The sequence below is a fragment of the Aspergillus japonicus genome (assembly GCF_003184785.1).
Source record: "Aspergillus japonicus CBS 114.51 unplaced genomic scaffold BO86scaffold_15, whole genome shotgun sequence".
Lineage (NCBI taxonomy): Eukaryota > Fungi > Ascomycota > Eurotiomycetes > Eurotiales > Aspergillaceae > Aspergillus > Aspergillus japonicus.
The window spans coordinates 288,472-304,856 of record NW_020291652.1 but is presented as its reverse complement, the minus strand read 5'-3'; the positions used below and the strand labels follow the sequence as shown (position 1 = coordinate 304,856).

The following is a 16,385-nucleotide window of genomic DNA, read 5'->3' as shown; positions in this document are numbered from 1 at the left end:
TAGGTTGCCGATCAGAAGTATCCTGCAATGGGAGAAATGTATTTAGATGTAGACGCGCAGTCAAAGTACTGCTATGCATCCCGTACATCATAGTTGAAGCATACAAATTCACATGCTATTTGACTAACAGTTCCACTACTACCTTCCACGGCTCGTTACCTTGTTGTTTCTATCCCAACCCAGGCAATCATGCCGGGTCCAGGCGCCGGCTCAATTGATCAAGTCCTTAATCTGATCATGGTAATCATCAATGGACATGATATCAGTCCTCGGTAGGACCGGCGCCTTTTTGATATACTCCCTCACTGAGGATTGGATCATCGCATCAGCAAAGGACATAACTACATGTGGAGCATAAGTAGGGCAAAGGGGAAAAAGGATTCATACCACCCTTGTAGAGCTTTTTCCACTCCCGCACAATAGATTTGAGCTGGAGATCAGCAAGGCCGACGTCAGGAATTTTGGTCTCAAACTTCTCCGCGGTATCGTGCACTATTTGAATCTCATCGCCCATCAGGTCCCAGCCACCTTTCAGCTTCTCGGCCGTCTCTTTAGCCGGCCCGATGAGTGCTTTCAAGTCCTTACATTGTTTCTAAACACATCTGATGTTTAGTTCCGGGATCGTATTTGGCATCAAGCAACCCCGGCGCTGGTGGAGCTTACCGACATGGCCGTGACATGGCCTTGCAGTTGCTGATGCAACGCAATCGTGTCCTGCTCGGAGCTGATCAGGTCCTGCAGGGCCGCGATCTTCTTCTCGTACTTCTCAATATCCGCCTGTCTCTGGGCAAATACGATGGGGCCGGCAATTGTCCCGATGATAGGGCTATGGCCAACTGGTCAGTTTTGGGGAGTGGAGGGCGCACAGGGTGCTACCTGGTGCATGAGTGAGCAAACCTACATCCAAACGTATGCCGCGGTCATTTCTTGATCATAGCGATCTAGGAAACCTTCAAGTCAACACCCGAGCGAAGAGTTGAGACGGGGTTTGGTCTCTGGACTGACCCTGGTCGATGATTTTCTGGTCGGCCGCAATATCCGCCAGCTGGGAATCAATCTTGGCCTGCAAGTCGTCGATGTCTCCCAGATCCTGGTTAAGAATAGAGGTCATGCTAGTTTCAGAGTCACCGAGCGCGCCCTCTCTCTTGTCACAGGCCTTTTCAAATTCATTCAGGGCATCCGAGACCTTCGCAGCGTGAAGCTGCATTGGTTCGATATCACTAAGCAAATCCTCCGTGACATCAAGAATGGCTTTCCTGGCCGCGTCCCTCTGCTGCTGAGGTGCTTTCTCATCATTGTACACCGTGCACTTGTCGAACATGAACAAATAATACGAGCTGTCATCCGCCCCGGCGTTGTCTGCGTAGCCGTAAATCTGCGACGCAAGCGTGTTCATTTTACCAAAGGTGCAGAGGTCATCGAAGGCGCTGTCATCGCCATCCGCTTTGGTCCACTGTCTGCGTGTTTCGGAGCTGTCATCGCCAAGGAAATCGGTGCAGTCCTTATAGATCTGGAGCCCGGCCAGCGGCAATCAGCTATATGCTGCTGCTGCATGAACTCATGAAGACCCGACTTGCCTCCTTGTAAGTACCGATCAAACCATCAATCTGGGTCCAGATGTGGTCGGTGATCTTGCTCTGGTCCAAGATGCCGACCTTCTGGCAGAAACTGTCTTTATCGAGGGGTAAGACTCTTCCGCCATGGAGATATCGGTTCAATTTGCCCATGTCCTCGTCGGCAAACGCAAAGGTGGCCCCGTCATCATCGTCATCGTCACCACCATCCTTCACGGCACGTCGAGCAGCGCGCGAAGGGGTCTCCACCGTCTGTCCGATGGGGTACCATCTTGTTTCGTCGTCGCCGGCCGTGGACATCTTGGGACGGACGTATCTAGCAGGTGTGGGTGTGAATATGAAGGAGGCAGGTTGAGGAGTCGTTGATTGAGATGCAGAGGATGCAACACGGTCATTACTTCGAGAGAACTGGTTATTTATTGCCAGCCCCGCTTCAGCTGCACTGTGTCCGTCTGGTTCCGAGTCGCATGTGCCAGGTTTGGCGTGCAGCTGCGAGCCATGCATTGGAAGCGTACAGCAAGGCTGGGTTGCAGCATTGGGTCGATCGGCTGGCTGCCTTATTGCTTCTTGACCTTGCCCGAACCATGGAAAAGCAGGATATGGTTGTTTTCACGTCATGGATAAGATGTGACATGGTGTTGTGGTGTCTGTCTAAAAGCAGGGCAATAAAAGACGCACTGCATGCAGTGTAACCTTCCAGCAGCAGGATGATGTAGCCTGCCTGCCTGCCAGGGAGACATTTAAACACAAACACAAACACAAAAACATTAACCGCGTTAACCAACGTTAACCAACGTTAATCCATCCTCTCCGAAAATACAAAACTAATGCTTTCCTCCAATTTAATCTAGAAAATTCTCATTCTCATTCAATTGATGTAGCATGTCTACCAACACGCAGCCTAACAACCCCGCACAATGGCAGAAATTCAGCCAGACGAAGCCGGTGGACGACATCCCCAACCATGAGTCCAAGGACGAAGACAATGCAATGGTATGAGTTGCTTTTCAATTGTCCAAGACTGCTCTAACAAACCCTCCTTTGCGCGCAGGGACCAACGTACCGTTCGATCTTTCTGGATGGAACCCCCATCCTGCAGCAGCTCCCCGGGTACTGTGAGATCTACACCGACATCCTGGCATTGACGGAGCCGGAGATCCAGATGTCGGCCGACGAATTGACCGGGCTCGAAATCAATGCGCGGGTGATCACCGCGGACCAGCCCGTGCATCTCAAGATGTCCACGCGGGGAGCCAAAAAGTGCGTCATGGTGGTTTACGCCGCCATGCTCGATCAGCCGATCAGCGTTTCGATCGAGGGTGAGCAGCGCACGGAGCTGGACCTGGGAGTGGATTCCGGCCACCTGCAAGCGGAGATCAAGTTCGACGAGGGCACGCTGGAGGTCTCGTACCGCGACCGACACGGGGACGACCGGACCCCGGCCTACCAGGCTTTCCTGGACACGGAGCTGCGCGTCGCCCTCGCGGTCTGCTGGTCGTCCCCCGCCGTCGCCATCTCGATCTGCGCGTTTGTGGCCAAGTCGGCGGTCACCGCGGGCTCGCATGCGTTGTCCCAGGCCCAGGCCGTGTCCCTGGGCCAGCAATTGGCGGCCCATGCCATGACCGGGCCCGACTCCTACTATGCTCCGACCCTCACCTTTGACGAGTATGTCGTCACGCTGGAGACCCAGCGCCAGGTCGCCGAGTATTTCCAGGGCCAGTACCAGGACTTTCAGGCCGCCGAGGACCGAGTCGATGACGCCAAGGCGGCCGGGGAAACCCTTCTGAAAACCGTGCAGAACGAACAGTCAACCCGACTCAATCTACAGGCGCAAGCCTTGGATAAATATCAGGCGGCAGCAGCTACCGTCAAAGCCTGCGACAAACTGCTGAGTGATGACGAAGAAGACCTGAGACATGCACACGACCAGTTCGAAACCGGTCTCGAGGAGTGGATAAGAAGGCAGACCTTCCTGGCAATCTGCACCATCCTTGGTGCCATCTTTCGTGGGTGACTTCCCTAATCCTTCCCATTGAACCTCTTTCTCCGGGACCGTATTCGAACTGACATGTGCGTGCGTGCGTGCGCGCCGCCTTAGAATTTGCGGCCGGAATCTACGCCATCGGGAAGGGGTCGGGCGACCCCAGCGCGGTCGAGAAAATCGTCGACGATGTGGAGGAGGCCGAAAAAGCGGCCGGGGCGGCGGAAGATGTCATCCTCGGCGCCAAAGCCTTCAAGGGGTTGTGGGAATATACCAAAGCACTGGGGAAGCTGTATCCCCACATTGCCGATGTTGTCAGCGCCGTGGGCAAGATTGACCGTCTGGGAGATCATGACGACATTGACCTTCCGGCCTTGAGCGGCGATGTCTCCGGCGGCGATGGGACGGATGCAGACGCCAGCTTGATCATGAGTCTGGCCGCGTGGGATGAGTGGGAGTTGGACTCGGACCAACAGATGGAATGGGCCACCTCGCAACAGAATCCCGCGATTGACGGCGCCAGTGAGTATCGCTTGACCCTGCGCAAGCATGCGGTTCACGGCCGCGCGTTGGCTCAGGCCCAGGCGGAGGCTGTCAAGCAAGGCCAGGAATATGTCCAGGCCACCCTCATGGTGCTCCAGGCCGACCGCGACATCGAGGCCATCGACGAACTGCTCGCCCACTACGAGGAAGAGAAGGATGCATACGCCCAGGCCGAAGCGAAGTTCTATGATCGATACCTCCAGCTGCGGACCACGCTCGCCATTCAATTGCAATATGCGGTCGATGCCTGTCGCTTTTACACTCTGAAAGAACCCGCAGTCGATCTGGACTCACAGATGTCTGTGGGCGAGATAACCGCCTGCATTGCAGATCTGCAGGGTGCGATGCAAGATGTCGATAATCAATACGCAAATGGGTACACGCGTGGGTAGAATCCAGCTACACTGCTTTCAAATCACGTTCTAGGGACGCAGCTAATCCGTGTCTTCGATTCAGCAACCACTCCTATCACATTTTCTGATGAGGTACGAGCCCGGAGCATGAGATTTTTCAATGGCGGTTCGAGTAAAACTGACGAGAACACACTTCGTAGTTAGCATCCAATTTCCCCGAGACGGTGGTCGCCGGCCTGAAGAGCAGTGAGCAAGGGTATAGTGCCACGTTCACGCTACTGCCCATGCCAGGCGCCAACTACGACCCCGGCCCGGAGAACTACGCATACCCCTTCACAGGGGGATTCCACTACCGTCTGAACGGCCTGGAGCCTCGCTTGATCGGCGTGAAACCCCTGCCCGACGCGGTGCACGATGGCCGCGCGTTTGTCCAGTTCCGCATCGAAACCTCCGGGACCTATTCGGATCTCGGGTATGACCCCGACACGAAGGAGTTCAAGGTCTGGCATTTTGTCAGCAAGCCCCGACAGAACCGCTATCTCTACGAGATTGACGAGTCGGGCGCTTGGCTCCGCGACGTGGACCGAGCCACGTACGATGATCACGAGCACGCGCAACCTCCGCCATTTACCCTCTGGAAGCTCACTCTTGAGAACCCCGAAGACCTGGATTTGAGCACACTGGACAAACTGGAGCTACACTGGGACGCGTTCTACCGGCCGGTCTTTTCATTATGATCTTCTTGTGGTTGTCTCACTACCGTTGCATCCTGTTCTCTGTGGACCAAATCAAGATTTGAAATTACACAAACGGTAACATATGTGTCTAACCACTGGAAATAAAGCCTATCCAATGAATCTTACTGTTTGTATGCATCCAGAAAATCATTGACTGGGCAACTCAAATCAGCACCGGCCAGCCTTCTTCACAAACAAAAAACAGAGTTGGTACATCGGGACCTTGACATACCGTCGCCCTCCAGGTTCGTCCATTTCCGCAGAAGGGTCGCTTCGACCAGGCCATCTAGAGGGTCATCATCCGGATCCAGGTGATCCCCGACGTATTTCAACAGCACGGCTATATCGTCCGCAATAAGGTCTGCAGCGCCTGCCATCCCATCAACAAGACGACTAAATACCCGCAGGACATGCCACGAACGCCAGCCAGGACAGAACATACCCGCCATCTTCTGCACCTCCTGCAGAGAATCCTGCAAGTCATCGATCATGGCAAATCCCTCGAGCAGATTCTGATGGGACGTCAATCATAAGCAGCCAGCCAGCCACTGCAGCAGCCCACCTGTCGAGATCGAAACCTACCTTAGTCCACTCCAGCGCATCAAGGTCCATCTGGAGGTCCTCGGGATCGGAAATCTCATCTTTCAACATGTCGGCCAAGCTCGTTCCCTGAAAAGGAACAGCCAGCTGATGCACCTGGGTCTCGCAATCCTCCGCGTCCAGGCTGCAAGCTCGGAGACTCGAGCTCCAGCCGTCCGCCTGGTCTTTAAGGATGTCGACTTGATACTTCCGGTCGTTGATCTCTGTCTGGACCTTGTCCCGAAGGCTGTCGTTGTCCGGGTCCTGTCTCAACGCCTTCATGTCCTGGAATATCTTGTCTGATTGTCCCAGCGTGGTAAGTATCTCAACGTCCCTTTTGCCCCCCCGGGGCAGAAACAAAAATCGAACGTACCGTAATCGTCCGGCGCGGCAGAACAAAGTTTCAAGGCGGTGCTGCACACCGTGTCGGTATAGTTGTACTGTTCCTGTCAGTCATCAAGGTGAGATTGTCAGTTTTGCCCGTCAACTGGCACCCCGTCTAGGGCTGAGTGGTCCCCCTTGAACAGCGGCGATGCGTACGTACATTGAGGCTATTGGCGACTTGCCGGACCTGTCTTCCGTTAGTAGTGAATGAGGGGCAGCGGACGGAGAGGAGGAGAATTCTTTCAAATACCGTCTGGAATTGAATAGGGATCGGCTGCAGGTAGGACGGAAGCTGACAAGCGGTTAGCCGGGAGGGGAGTGCCTTAGTCTTGATACACTGAAAGTGAATGAATGATGTCCCGGAAAGGGCATACATACCACCACGTTATAGGCTTTATACTCAAAGCCGGCTTGTTGCATCAGGCTGTCGCCGGACGTGGGCAGCTTCTCATTCCGGATGCAGAGATCCCCTAGTTTGCGAAAGGAGGCCAGCTGGCAAACGAACCCATCGTTGACCAGCAGCTCGCGTGGACTGAGGAAGTCGGCGTCGCGGGGCATTTCGAGGGGCGTCCAGTCGAGAGATTTTCGAGAGGCGTAGTGTTGGACTGGACTGGGTGAGAAAGAGCAAGTTTGGAACTGGAGTGAAGAGCAGGAGGGTGCTTATACTTATACTTATACTTATAGCATCTCGTTATTAGGTTCGTCATCACTCCCCTCACGAGAGCTGCAAGGTAAACCGGATTTTGGAAGAACTCACTCATAGCTCCCAAAGATTCTATGGTCAGAATTAACCCTTTACATCAGCAGAATTCCGGTTGGTAAACCACCGAACTGGATTGCGGCAGAAATCCACTGACTCGAGCAACTTTCCCTTTCTGCTTGAGGTCCAACTTGGTGCCGCTTTTTACTTACTGAGCAGCGCAGAGTATACCTGGTCTTGGTCCCATACATAACATCTAGAGCTGTAATCTTCTTGATATTCTAGATTGAGAGTTGTTTAATACGTATCTTCTATGATAGTTTCTTCAGCTAAGGTAAAATATTCAATTTCTAATTCAGCTATCATTATGAAAAGGGTTCGAAAAATATCTCCATCTTATATTAGTTAGTAGATATCTGGCTAGTTTCTACCCAGATAGCCGAAAGACTTATGTATATATCCCTTCGCTTATTTTGACTTTTTCGAATGGATCAAGTCTACTGTCTTTCTCTTCTCACGCAGTCTCGCACATGGGTGTTGTATTTGGGCGGTCTACTTTTGATATGCCACATCATCGCCATCTCCTTCCAGCTCTCTGGAGCAGGAACGACTACTCCGTACCTTGCTGGAATCTTGGCCACTCGAGTCCCCGAAAGCAAACTCAACCAACAATATTTCTCCCATCATGTCTGAAGGCTACGACTGCTATACACGGACGGTGCTCTGGATGTACGACGTCCAAGTCCACTGGTTTAACGACAATTTTGCCTGGCGATGCCCTCGCCCGGTCCTGCAGGCCTTCTTTGATGCCAACGCCGGCCCTCGCCATATGGACATTGGCCCGGGAACAGGGCTCTTTCTGGCAGAGCACCGGGGCAAGATGCAGAACAAGGGCGTGAACTGGCCCCAGCAACTGGCATTTGTGGACATGAATCCCAATTGTCTGCAAGCTGCCACCGCCCGCGTGAATCAATCAATCAATCAATCCATGGACACCTTCCGATTCTCGGAGACCTGCGAGCTTTTATCTGGGGCAGAAAGCACATGTACCTTTGAATCTGGGCTTTCTAGAGGCAATACTCCGTGCGATACGAGCGAGACTAATTAGACCAGTTCCACAAAATCGTGTGTCCACAAAAGTTTCGTTGTTCACGTGACCAGATGCCAGCTGGGAAGTCTTTTCATACATCATACCCAAGGATCCAGCCAGCACGACCGCTCAGCATCTATAAAACCAACCTACCCAGCTCATCTCCATCCTCTAACCGCAGTATCACTCACACCGCAAACCTCATCTAGACACCACTAATCCAGACCCCCACTCCGATGCAGCCCAACTCCCCTAGGCGTAGCAACCGCAGACCAACACACCACCGGCTCAACAGCGCCAGCACCACCCTCCCCCCCCATCCGAACGCGACGAAACCAAAGGATGAGCATGCGTCCCCTCACCCCATTCCCTCCCCGCAGCAGCAGCAACATCCACAGAATCTATCCTCCCCTTGCCCCTCCCCTTGCCCTTCTCCTTCCAATCCCGCCCAGACTCCCTCAAAACCAGCGTATCCCTTTCCATCCGAGCCCCGTCTCCCTCCCCCTTCTCCCATACATAACCCCAATCAGGACGTCGATCCGACTCCAAAGCATACACGCCCCGCAAATCGGGCAAGTCCCGGAAATCCCCCCTCGGGTTCGCGTCACCGTCACCCTCTCCCTCCGCTTCCTCGCCCAGGACAAGCAGACTGGGCCCCAGATCCAGGATGCTGATTTCGCTATCCGTCAGGGAGAGTTCGCGATGGCGCGGGGGGATGGTGATGGGGTGGGGTGTGTGGTGGTGCTGGTGGTGCTGGTAGTGCGTGGTAGTTCGCTTGGGGTGGTGGGATGGGAGATGGCTATGGTTATGGTTTGGGGTCGGGGTGGTGGTTGGGGCTGTAGTCAAGGTCGTAGTCATCATGGTGTAGATGTGCTCCGTGGTCGTTGTGGTTCTGGTGGTAGGGGAGATAGGCGTAGGCGTGTTTGTGCTTTTGTTGTTGCGGTTGTGAGGGAATCGGAGAGGATGAGGAGGGGACGACGATGACGATGCTGATGATGCTGACGGGGGTGGAGGTGAAGGTGGAGGTGCTGCGAGAGGCGTTCTGTGGTTGCTTTTCATTCTTTCTTTGGTTGTTGGTGTGGTGCTCGTCGTGTTGAAGATTCTCATCGGTAGTCTGGATAAGACGAGATCAGAGGGATGGATGAGTGGAACGCAGAGCAGCAGGCCGACGACAGGATGACTGCAATCCCAGATGAGAGATCCGAGTAGATTGTCCAGGACAGAGAAGATGACCAAGGTAAGAAATGAAGAAAAGTTGGCACTCGAAGAATGGAACAGGCAAGAAAGTGAGCGAGCGAGTGAATGAGTCCCGTGCCTTCCTGATCGGGTGATATGCTCTTGGTCTGAGTATGTACTCTGGACGGACAGGCACCGTGGCTGGGTATGTGGTAGCTATGCCTTACAACTAACTAACTGTCTGGCCATTAACCACTCAGTATCTTCTTTATCACCAGCACTTTCCAATTCACTGTAGTGCTGCCTTCTGTGTTCACTTAGACTTCCTCGGGTCATCGTTCCACAGCCTATCCTCACTGCTATCTATAGTAGCCCCCATTAACGCCCCCGACCTTACCAGCTGACCCGGACTCGTATCGCGCTGATCACTTGAGGCTCTGTTGATGTCGATTGATCATTCAGAACACAAGTCCACCTAGACTGCTCAATACGAACATGCATCGGGAAGATATTCTGGAATCCTCAGGGCACAAGCAATCAGCCAATACCGTGATACCCTTAACAAGCCAATCTTGGCAATCTACCCATTACTTGCGCCCCAACAGCTTATGGTGACTCCTTCAGCATACCACAACCACGTGGCGGTGGGTACTCTGTACACCTCTACTCTCTACTCCGTGCAACAATCAATGCAATTAGATGCAGCAACGGCTGCTCTACCATCACTCTCCATTCACGAACAAGCTTTTAGTCAGGCAACCATCCCCAGTTGCCCCAAACATTCCACAGATATAATGCAGGGACGCCTCTCCGGCCATCCATCCCCGTAAATGCAATGCAGTCCCCAACCCTTCGCCACCCCCATCCTTGCCAGACCTGACGAAGCCATGATCCCTTCTCAGTGGACCCGATCCGGAGTCGAATGCAACCATAAGAAATCATCCACGTCGTACCATGATATCATATAAATCCCCACAAGGCCCAAAAGTAACAATCACCCACCCGACCCTGGCGCTGTATAGAGAACACCGTGTATCATTCGTTTCACGTTTCCAAGAAAATGACAAAGAAAATCATCTCGCCATAAGATTAGGGCAGAACTCGGTCGTCGTCGTCGTTCACTTGCAATTCCACCACCGGCAGATCGTCGTCGTCGTCGTCGTCGTCTCCATCACCACCGAATGGGTGCAGCTCCTGGAAGGAGGTCTCCTCCATGGGCGTGCCAGGGAAGCCCAACCCCCCTCCGGGGCTGTCAGTGAGAGCCGCCATCCGGAGGTCGGTGTCGCTGACGTCACCGCCCCCAACGGCCTTGTTGCTGTCATCGTCGTCGAGCAAATCATCATCAGAGATCGATCCCCGTTGCGCTGCGGTCATCTGTGAAGGGCCGTGAGCATCCGAGATTTGACTGAACGACCACGAGGGCGGATCCACGTGGCGGAACGGGCTGGGTTGCGGTCCGTGTCCAAACTCCTCGTCTTCGAAATCCATACCTGACAATCGATTGGCTTGGCCCATGGTCTGCTCGCCGTACGAGAGGCTGTTGGAATATTCCGGCGGCGAGTCTTCATCCCCGCTCTTCGCTTGCGTTCTAGTTCGCAAACCACCATCTCCCGATTGGTGAGCTGCTCCGACTCCGGCTAATGCGCTCGACGACCCATTGCGGGAGGAGCCGCCGAGACGCCGACCTTCCCCCGACGGAGACTGCCCGCGCGACTCGCTCTGGGAGTCTGCGTCGCTTCCTGGACGCGTCGATGCCTCGGTGACCTCCTCAAGAACCTTGCCACCCAAGGGACGATCGGAACGACGGCGGTAGAACAAGAGGTAAGCCGATGGGGTGACCACACTCTGAGGGTCGAGGGGTCGCGACACAGAAGAATCTAGATTATGTTAGTCAACTAGAGTCAACCAAACCGGCAGCACTCGCGGCAGCTTACCATTGTATTCGTTCCATTGACCGGTCATGAAGTTCTTGGCGTACGCCGTGTAGTGACCTCCTCCGAGCCCACCATAGTGGTTGTCTACAGCAAAGAGATCGTAGATAAGGCTCTTGCCTTCCTCCGGAGCCTCTACCCGGCCGCTCATATCGAGACCTTCCACGGGGAAGTCGACCAGAACATCAAGCTTGTCTCGGAAACCGCGACTGGCACTGAATCTCTTGAGATGCATGACCAAGATGTCAGGCGTCTTCCAGAGCTCGAATTTCTTGCTAGCCCGGCGATGCTCCTTGCAGCGAGGACAGTACCAGGCGTCATTTTCGGAAAGAATCTCTTCCTTGTTGAACTCATCCAAGCACTCGTACAGAGTAACGCCTCTCTTCTTGCGGGTCTGCCGAAGCGCGCGCTTCTTGGACAGCTCCGGATCCGGGTGCCTCTCAACGTTGGTCCAGGTCGGGCTACCACGGAGAGAGTCTCTTTGTATGTCGCCAGAAAACAGAGCATCGTAGGCATCCTCTGTCCAGTCGACCACGATGCCTTCGCCCGGTCGGATCATGGGAGGGGCTGGCTTAATAGGTTCAGGCGCAGGGCGTTTGACATCGGTAAAGACGTCAGAATCGTCAGCAGCGCTGTCCGGGCTCTGTTTACCCGAGCTTTCCTCATCGGATTTCTCAGTGGTCGTTTCCGAAGCAGCATCCGTCTGATAATGCATGTTAGTGATTTCCAAAACTAACGGAAATGCGACAGACTCATTGATACATACCTCCTGCTTTTTCGGAACGGGCTTTGTCTTGATTCTGAAAGACATCCGGGGGTACTCCTTGTGGTCATCGACTGAGGAAAAGCCGAGAGGGACGACCTCGTTCGATTTGATGATCTTCATTTCAAACAAGCTACGAAGGTTCGAAGGGATGCCACCCTCACGGCTGGCTGGAGCATCCTCTTGATTGTCTTCTGCGTCGCGCATCGAAACATCAACAATCCCATCTTCCCCATCGACTGAAGACGTCTTGATCTTGGAATCAGCCGATTCTGCGTCATCATCGTTCATGACAACAGTGTCTGAGTCTTCCTGATTGGACTCCGTGTCGTTGACCTCGTTCAGGAAATCGCGCGTTGTCATGGAAGCCACTTGCGCGAGAACCTTCCGGAAGATAGCATCGTAGTCGCCAAGCTCCTCCCTGTTGATGACAACATAGGAAGGCACACCAAACAGGGGCCGCAGGGTGTTCTTCGGGTTGTTCGACCTCGGCTTCTCGTACCGATTGAAGATAGGCACAAGTAGTCGATCCGCCCTGGGGGAATCGAGCTTCGGAATCTCCTCATGTTCTGACCGATTGAAAGAGAAGTAACTCTTCTGGGGCTTGTCTGGGTTGTAGTTGGTCGGAACAGACTCCACCTCATAAATGGCAATATCATCATTATTGCTGATCTGGCATTCGGCGATAGAGTTTGCATTGTCGAACATTTTGTAGAACTTGTTCTTGTAGATCTCAGACATGACCAGGCGTTGAGGGTCGGAGCCCATCTTCTTGGCGACCAACTCCTTGAGAGACTTGATGCTGGCGTGCTTGTCGATCTCCACATCCACAATAACCGGTTTCTTGTTCAGAGGGAAGTAGAAGATCTCCTTGCTCCAGAGGTTCTCAATCGGAAGCTGAAGAGTGAGGTTGTTGAACGGGTCAAAGATAATGCTGACCTTGTCACAAGCAGGGCAGACGAGGGTAGACTTGTACATGCCAGCAAAGAGATCCGTGATCACGGAGTCATTGCGAGCCTTGTAAATCTCCCAGCATTTATCGGCAAACTCTTTCAATTTCGCTTTGTCGTGAACCATGTCATCCGTTGAGTCTGGCTTTTCGATATAGGGCTTCTTCTGAATTCGGTTCAGATCTTCCTGAAGACCATCAAGAAGGAACAGAAGGAACTCCTGTGAGTCCTGCTGGCCGTAACCAGAGAATGCCGGACCATAGCGGCCGATAGTCTGTTTCAGTTGCCTGGGTGCAAAAGAGGATTGGCCTGCCTCGTCGTAGATTTGACGAAGCAGGTTGGCATAGGCTTTAGCCACATCACCATTGTGGGCCAAGGGGTTGCTGGGGTTGAGATCCTTCTTGTACACGTTGTCTAAAACCCACCGGTCAGTACAGATACTTAACAAGGGACCCGCCCGGTGAGCGCGAGATACATACTCAAGAAATAGTAGGTCAATTCCTCCACGCTACGAACACACTGCAGGGCGGAGTTCATGTAGCATGTATTGCCAAGGTTACTCAGACCCGTATTGCCACGGGGTTTGCCATCCTTGCGCCTTCCCCTCGCAGGCTCTAGGACTGGAGAGGAGCGCCCACTAGTCGCAGGGCTGTTAGTCTTCACCTTGGTAGACACTTCGGTCTTGAGGTTCCCTGTGGGCACCCCAAGGCGGTTCAGAGTCTGCTTGGAAGCTTCAGATACCCAGTCGCCCTGTTTCCCAGGAAGCCTCTCTTCGAGCACCACGATGTCACTGCCACCCAGCCCGACAAGATCCAACGGCATGCGACCGTTGTATTTGGTATTGGTAGTTTGATCAGTAGCATCTTCCAGCAACTCGCGCTGTGAACCTTCGGAGAGGGAAAGAAAGGTGTTGAGATCGAGCACAAGACTGCCTCCAGCGTGGGGCGCAGTCGATGCGGAAGGCGCTGGTGAGGCAGTTCGAGAGGCAGCCGGAGTGACCGCAGCGGAGGTGGTGGCACTTCCGAGACCATCAAGGATTCTCCAGACGCGGACTTTGGTCGACATCTCGATTCTTGCAAGGTTCTTGACTTGCTTCAGCCATTTCTGGAAACTTGTGTGCCTACTGGCAAGATGTCGAACGGGGAGCATGTTCCTTTCCTTCAGTGACTTGGGAGTGGTTCCGCCGGACGGGTTCGTGAGCTTCAGAATCGTGAAGATCGGAGGATTGATCTCGTATTGAATGTTCTCGCCGTCGCCCGGGGGTGCGGTGTTGTGAGCGTAGCGGACTATGGCGGGGGACTGCTCGGCAAGGCCGTACCACCGCATGATCAGGTCCCAACCTCCCTGGGGCACGATCTCATAGTCCTCTCCAAGCTGCAAGCCCGGTCGCAGGGGAACAAAAGGCTCTCCATTTTCGTCCTTGAAGCCCGTGTTGGCGGGGTCAGTGACCAGGACAATATCCGAATTGTCAACCGGGCCAATCTCCCCTTCAGCAGCGGTCTTGTCCGCCTGGTCTGCATGGGTAGAGCTTCGCGCAAACACCCGCTTCAACCACGACATTGACACCACATATCCTTTCTGCTTCCTCTGCATAGGTTGCATCATGAACCGGGTCACTTGCGCCACCTGGTCATCGAAAGAAGGAGGGTCAGCGGATGCGACGGAAGCCTCCGCTTTCGAGTGGGCTCGTGTCTCGGTGGAAGCCGTATAGGTAGACATGCTGGACGGAGTGGGATATACATTGTCCGAAATGGAGCTGTCCTCGTTGCCAGTTGAGTTGTCGTCTCCCGATGTCGAGGTGTCCATCGCATCCGGCTGGTCGGAGTGAGGTTGACTATCCTTCAAGGCGGGAACCTGCTCCATCACCACATCCTGTTCAGTGTCTGACGCTCCGCGAGCGTGAAGCTTTTCGTCCGAGCCCGACATATCGGTCGCGGGATCGCTGTGTAAAGTCAAACCAGCGCAGGCGGCCGAGGGGTAGTCGACGGTACTACCAGTCAAATCCGGGGTCGGGGAGGAGGGAGGAGCGGAGGAATGAGATCTGGTTCCCAAGACTTCGTCCTGCAGATGGGCGGGAATGTAGCGGGGAGGCGGTGAGGACGATGAACTCTGACTGCGGTTGGAAGGGGAGGTGGGCGAAGAGCGGCGATGAGGCAAGGCCGTGGAGGTGGAGGTGGAGGAGCGGTCGGAGCTAGGAGGTTGACCGTGACGTCTTCCGGCCTGCGAGGCGAACGACAAACCCGGAAGTGTTCCTGGTCTGCGAGGCTCTGCTACCTTACGGCGCTTTGTGGAAGACGTCGTGACGGTGAGCTGCGCACGTCTCGTGGCAGCTCGAGGTAGCACGATAATTGGGGAAGAAGATGTGGATGTGGGTTCTGGGTGGATGTCAGAATGGAACCTGTCGGAGAAAGATCGAATATGTACGGTGTTGATAGGAGGAAAGGAGGGAGGGAGGGATGGAGGGAGGTAGGGTCGAATCCGAAGCAAGAAATTAAGTTACTTTTAGACTAGAATGAATGGAGGGGAAGGAGAGGGTCCGTGGAGGGTAGTGGAAGCAGTGGAAATAATGCAGTGCGCAGTGGTGGATGGTGGATGGTGGAAACGGGATGAAAGGGAAGGAAAGAAGGTGGATTCGTTGTTGAAAAGAAATTCCGGCTTCCGTTCAATCAGCGGGTGGGATTTTGTTTAGTCACTTGGGCCGGGACTAACTTAACTTACTACCCAGTGTTCTACACATACAATAACCACTCAGGTAACTAATGGCACACCGTTAGAACCAACACATGTAGAGTGTCAGTCAGACAGGGGCTTATCTTTGCTTTTCTTGTCTGTAGAATTTATTCACTTTTTTCTTCTCTTCTCCTCTTCGCATTGCTTCTAATTATATCTATATATGTGCCCAGCCAGGGACTCTGCATCTCAATTCACTTACCTTGTGCAGCAATGTTGTTTCTATTATCTTCAAGCATCTACTTTAGTAACTTGAAATCTTCTTCAATGCTAGTCCCCTACACCTCTCAGATCGTTCTTGCTCTAAACAGAAGATTAGACTATCAGATATTAAGCAGCCCCAAACCTCCAGAAGCGGCCTAAGGCTGCAACACACCCTTCGTCAACAACAGAACCCAGGCACAAACATACATGCACAGTACTGTATGTACTATTGCAACTCTATCAAATAAGATCAATCACACATGGCCTGGTTGCACCAGTGATTAATCGCTACTACAGACCCCCCATAGACCAGTCCAATCTCACCTTCAAAACCCGCCAATCAGCTTGGCATGCAGCATCATCCACCTTACTCGTACTTCGTACCTTACTTACCGAGATCTCCAGGTCTTTCCCAGGTTGTCATTGGCTACAATGTCAAGCGCAATCGATACTAGGCTAACTGGCTTACCTACATAGTAGTAACTTATACCATATGCTCAGGATAAGTACATCACTTCGATCTCCGGCTTATCAGTCGGCTTGCTAGTCGCCCGTGGTCATTTTACCGATCTCACGGAGGGTACCATCAACATCAGCTGCCACCTCCCCCGTGCTTCATCAAGTCCGATGATCACGGATGCAACACATCTACACCGATTGGCAACAGATTACTGGCAGCAGGTTGCAATG

General features: G+C 53.5%; 6 protein-coding genes across 6 annotated transcripts; 2 read left to right on the top strand and 4 right to left on the bottom strand.

Annotated features, from left to right (window-relative positions):
• Window positions 1–210: 210 nt before the first annotated feature.
• On the bottom strand, window positions 211–1,874 carry BO86DRAFT_417874 (uncharacterized protein; the record flags this gene model as incomplete). The annotated part of the gene is made up of 6 exons (XM_025675052.1): window positions 211–305; window positions 388–592; window positions 664–826; window positions 902–941; window positions 1,006–1,510; window positions 1,569–1,874. The coding sequence occupies 6 exons, from the start codon at window positions 1,872–1,874 to the stop codon at window positions 211–213; spliced, it is 1,314 nt and encodes a 437-aa protein (XP_025529142.1).
• Window positions 1,875–2,456: 582 nt separating this feature from the next.
• Window positions 2,457–5,227, top strand: BO86DRAFT_408767 (uncharacterized protein; the record flags this gene model as incomplete). The annotated part of the gene is made up of 5 exons (XM_025674364.1): window positions 2,457–2,567; window positions 2,626–3,580; window positions 3,673–4,482; window positions 4,555–4,583; window positions 4,652–5,227. 5 exons carry the CDS (start codon window positions 2,457–2,459, stop codon window positions 5,186–5,188), a joined length of 2,442 nt encoding a protein of 813 aa, XP_025529141.1. The 3' UTR covers window positions 5,189–5,227.
• Window positions 5,228–5,309: 82 nt separating this feature from the next.
• On the bottom strand, window positions 5,310–6,709 carry BO86DRAFT_427085 (uncharacterized protein; the record flags this gene model as incomplete). Its single annotated transcript, XM_025675547.1, has 7 exons — window positions 5,310–5,558; window positions 5,631–5,700; window positions 5,771–6,066; window positions 6,141–6,213; window positions 6,312–6,338; window positions 6,402–6,443; window positions 6,530–6,709. The coding sequence occupies 7 exons, from the start codon at window positions 6,707–6,709 to the stop codon at window positions 5,377–5,379; spliced, it is 870 nt and encodes a 289-aa protein (XP_025529140.1). The 3' UTR covers window positions 5,310–5,376.
• Window positions 6,710–7,536: 827 nt separating this feature from the next.
• On the top strand, window positions 7,537–7,959 carry BO86DRAFT_398278 (uncharacterized protein; the record flags this gene model as incomplete). Its single annotated transcript, XM_025673542.1, has 1 exon — window positions 7,537–7,959. One exon carries the CDS (start codon window positions 7,537–7,539, stop codon window positions 7,957–7,959), a length of 423 nt encoding a protein of 140 aa, XP_025529139.1.
• A 177-nt stretch (window positions 7,960–8,136) lies between these two features.
• On the bottom strand, window positions 8,137–9,209 carry BO86DRAFT_54526 (uncharacterized protein). Its single transcript, XM_025677469.1, has one exon. It carries the CDS (start codon window positions 9,046–9,048, stop codon window positions 8,230–8,232), a length of 819 nt encoding a protein of 272 aa, XP_025529138.1. The 5' UTR covers window positions 9,049–9,209; the 3' UTR covers window positions 8,137–8,229.
• Window positions 9,210–10,206: 997 nt separating this feature from the next.
• Window positions 10,207–15,498, bottom strand: BO86DRAFT_417871 (putative ubiquitin-specific protease UBP12; the record flags this gene model as incomplete). The annotated part of the gene is made up of 5 exons (XM_025675051.1): window positions 10,207–10,994; window positions 11,052–11,721; window positions 11,815–13,175; window positions 13,241–15,136; window positions 15,480–15,498. 5 exons carry the CDS (start codon window positions 15,496–15,498, stop codon window positions 10,207–10,209), a joined length of 4,734 nt encoding a protein of 1,577 aa, XP_025529137.1.
• Window positions 15,499–16,385: the final 887 nt, after the last annotated feature.

Excerpts from the sequence above, each read along its gene's own strand:
- BO86DRAFT_54526 (XM_025677469.1), bottom strand. The coding sequence starts at position 9,048 with ATGAGAATCTTCAACACGACGAGCACCACACCAACAACCAAAGAAAGA.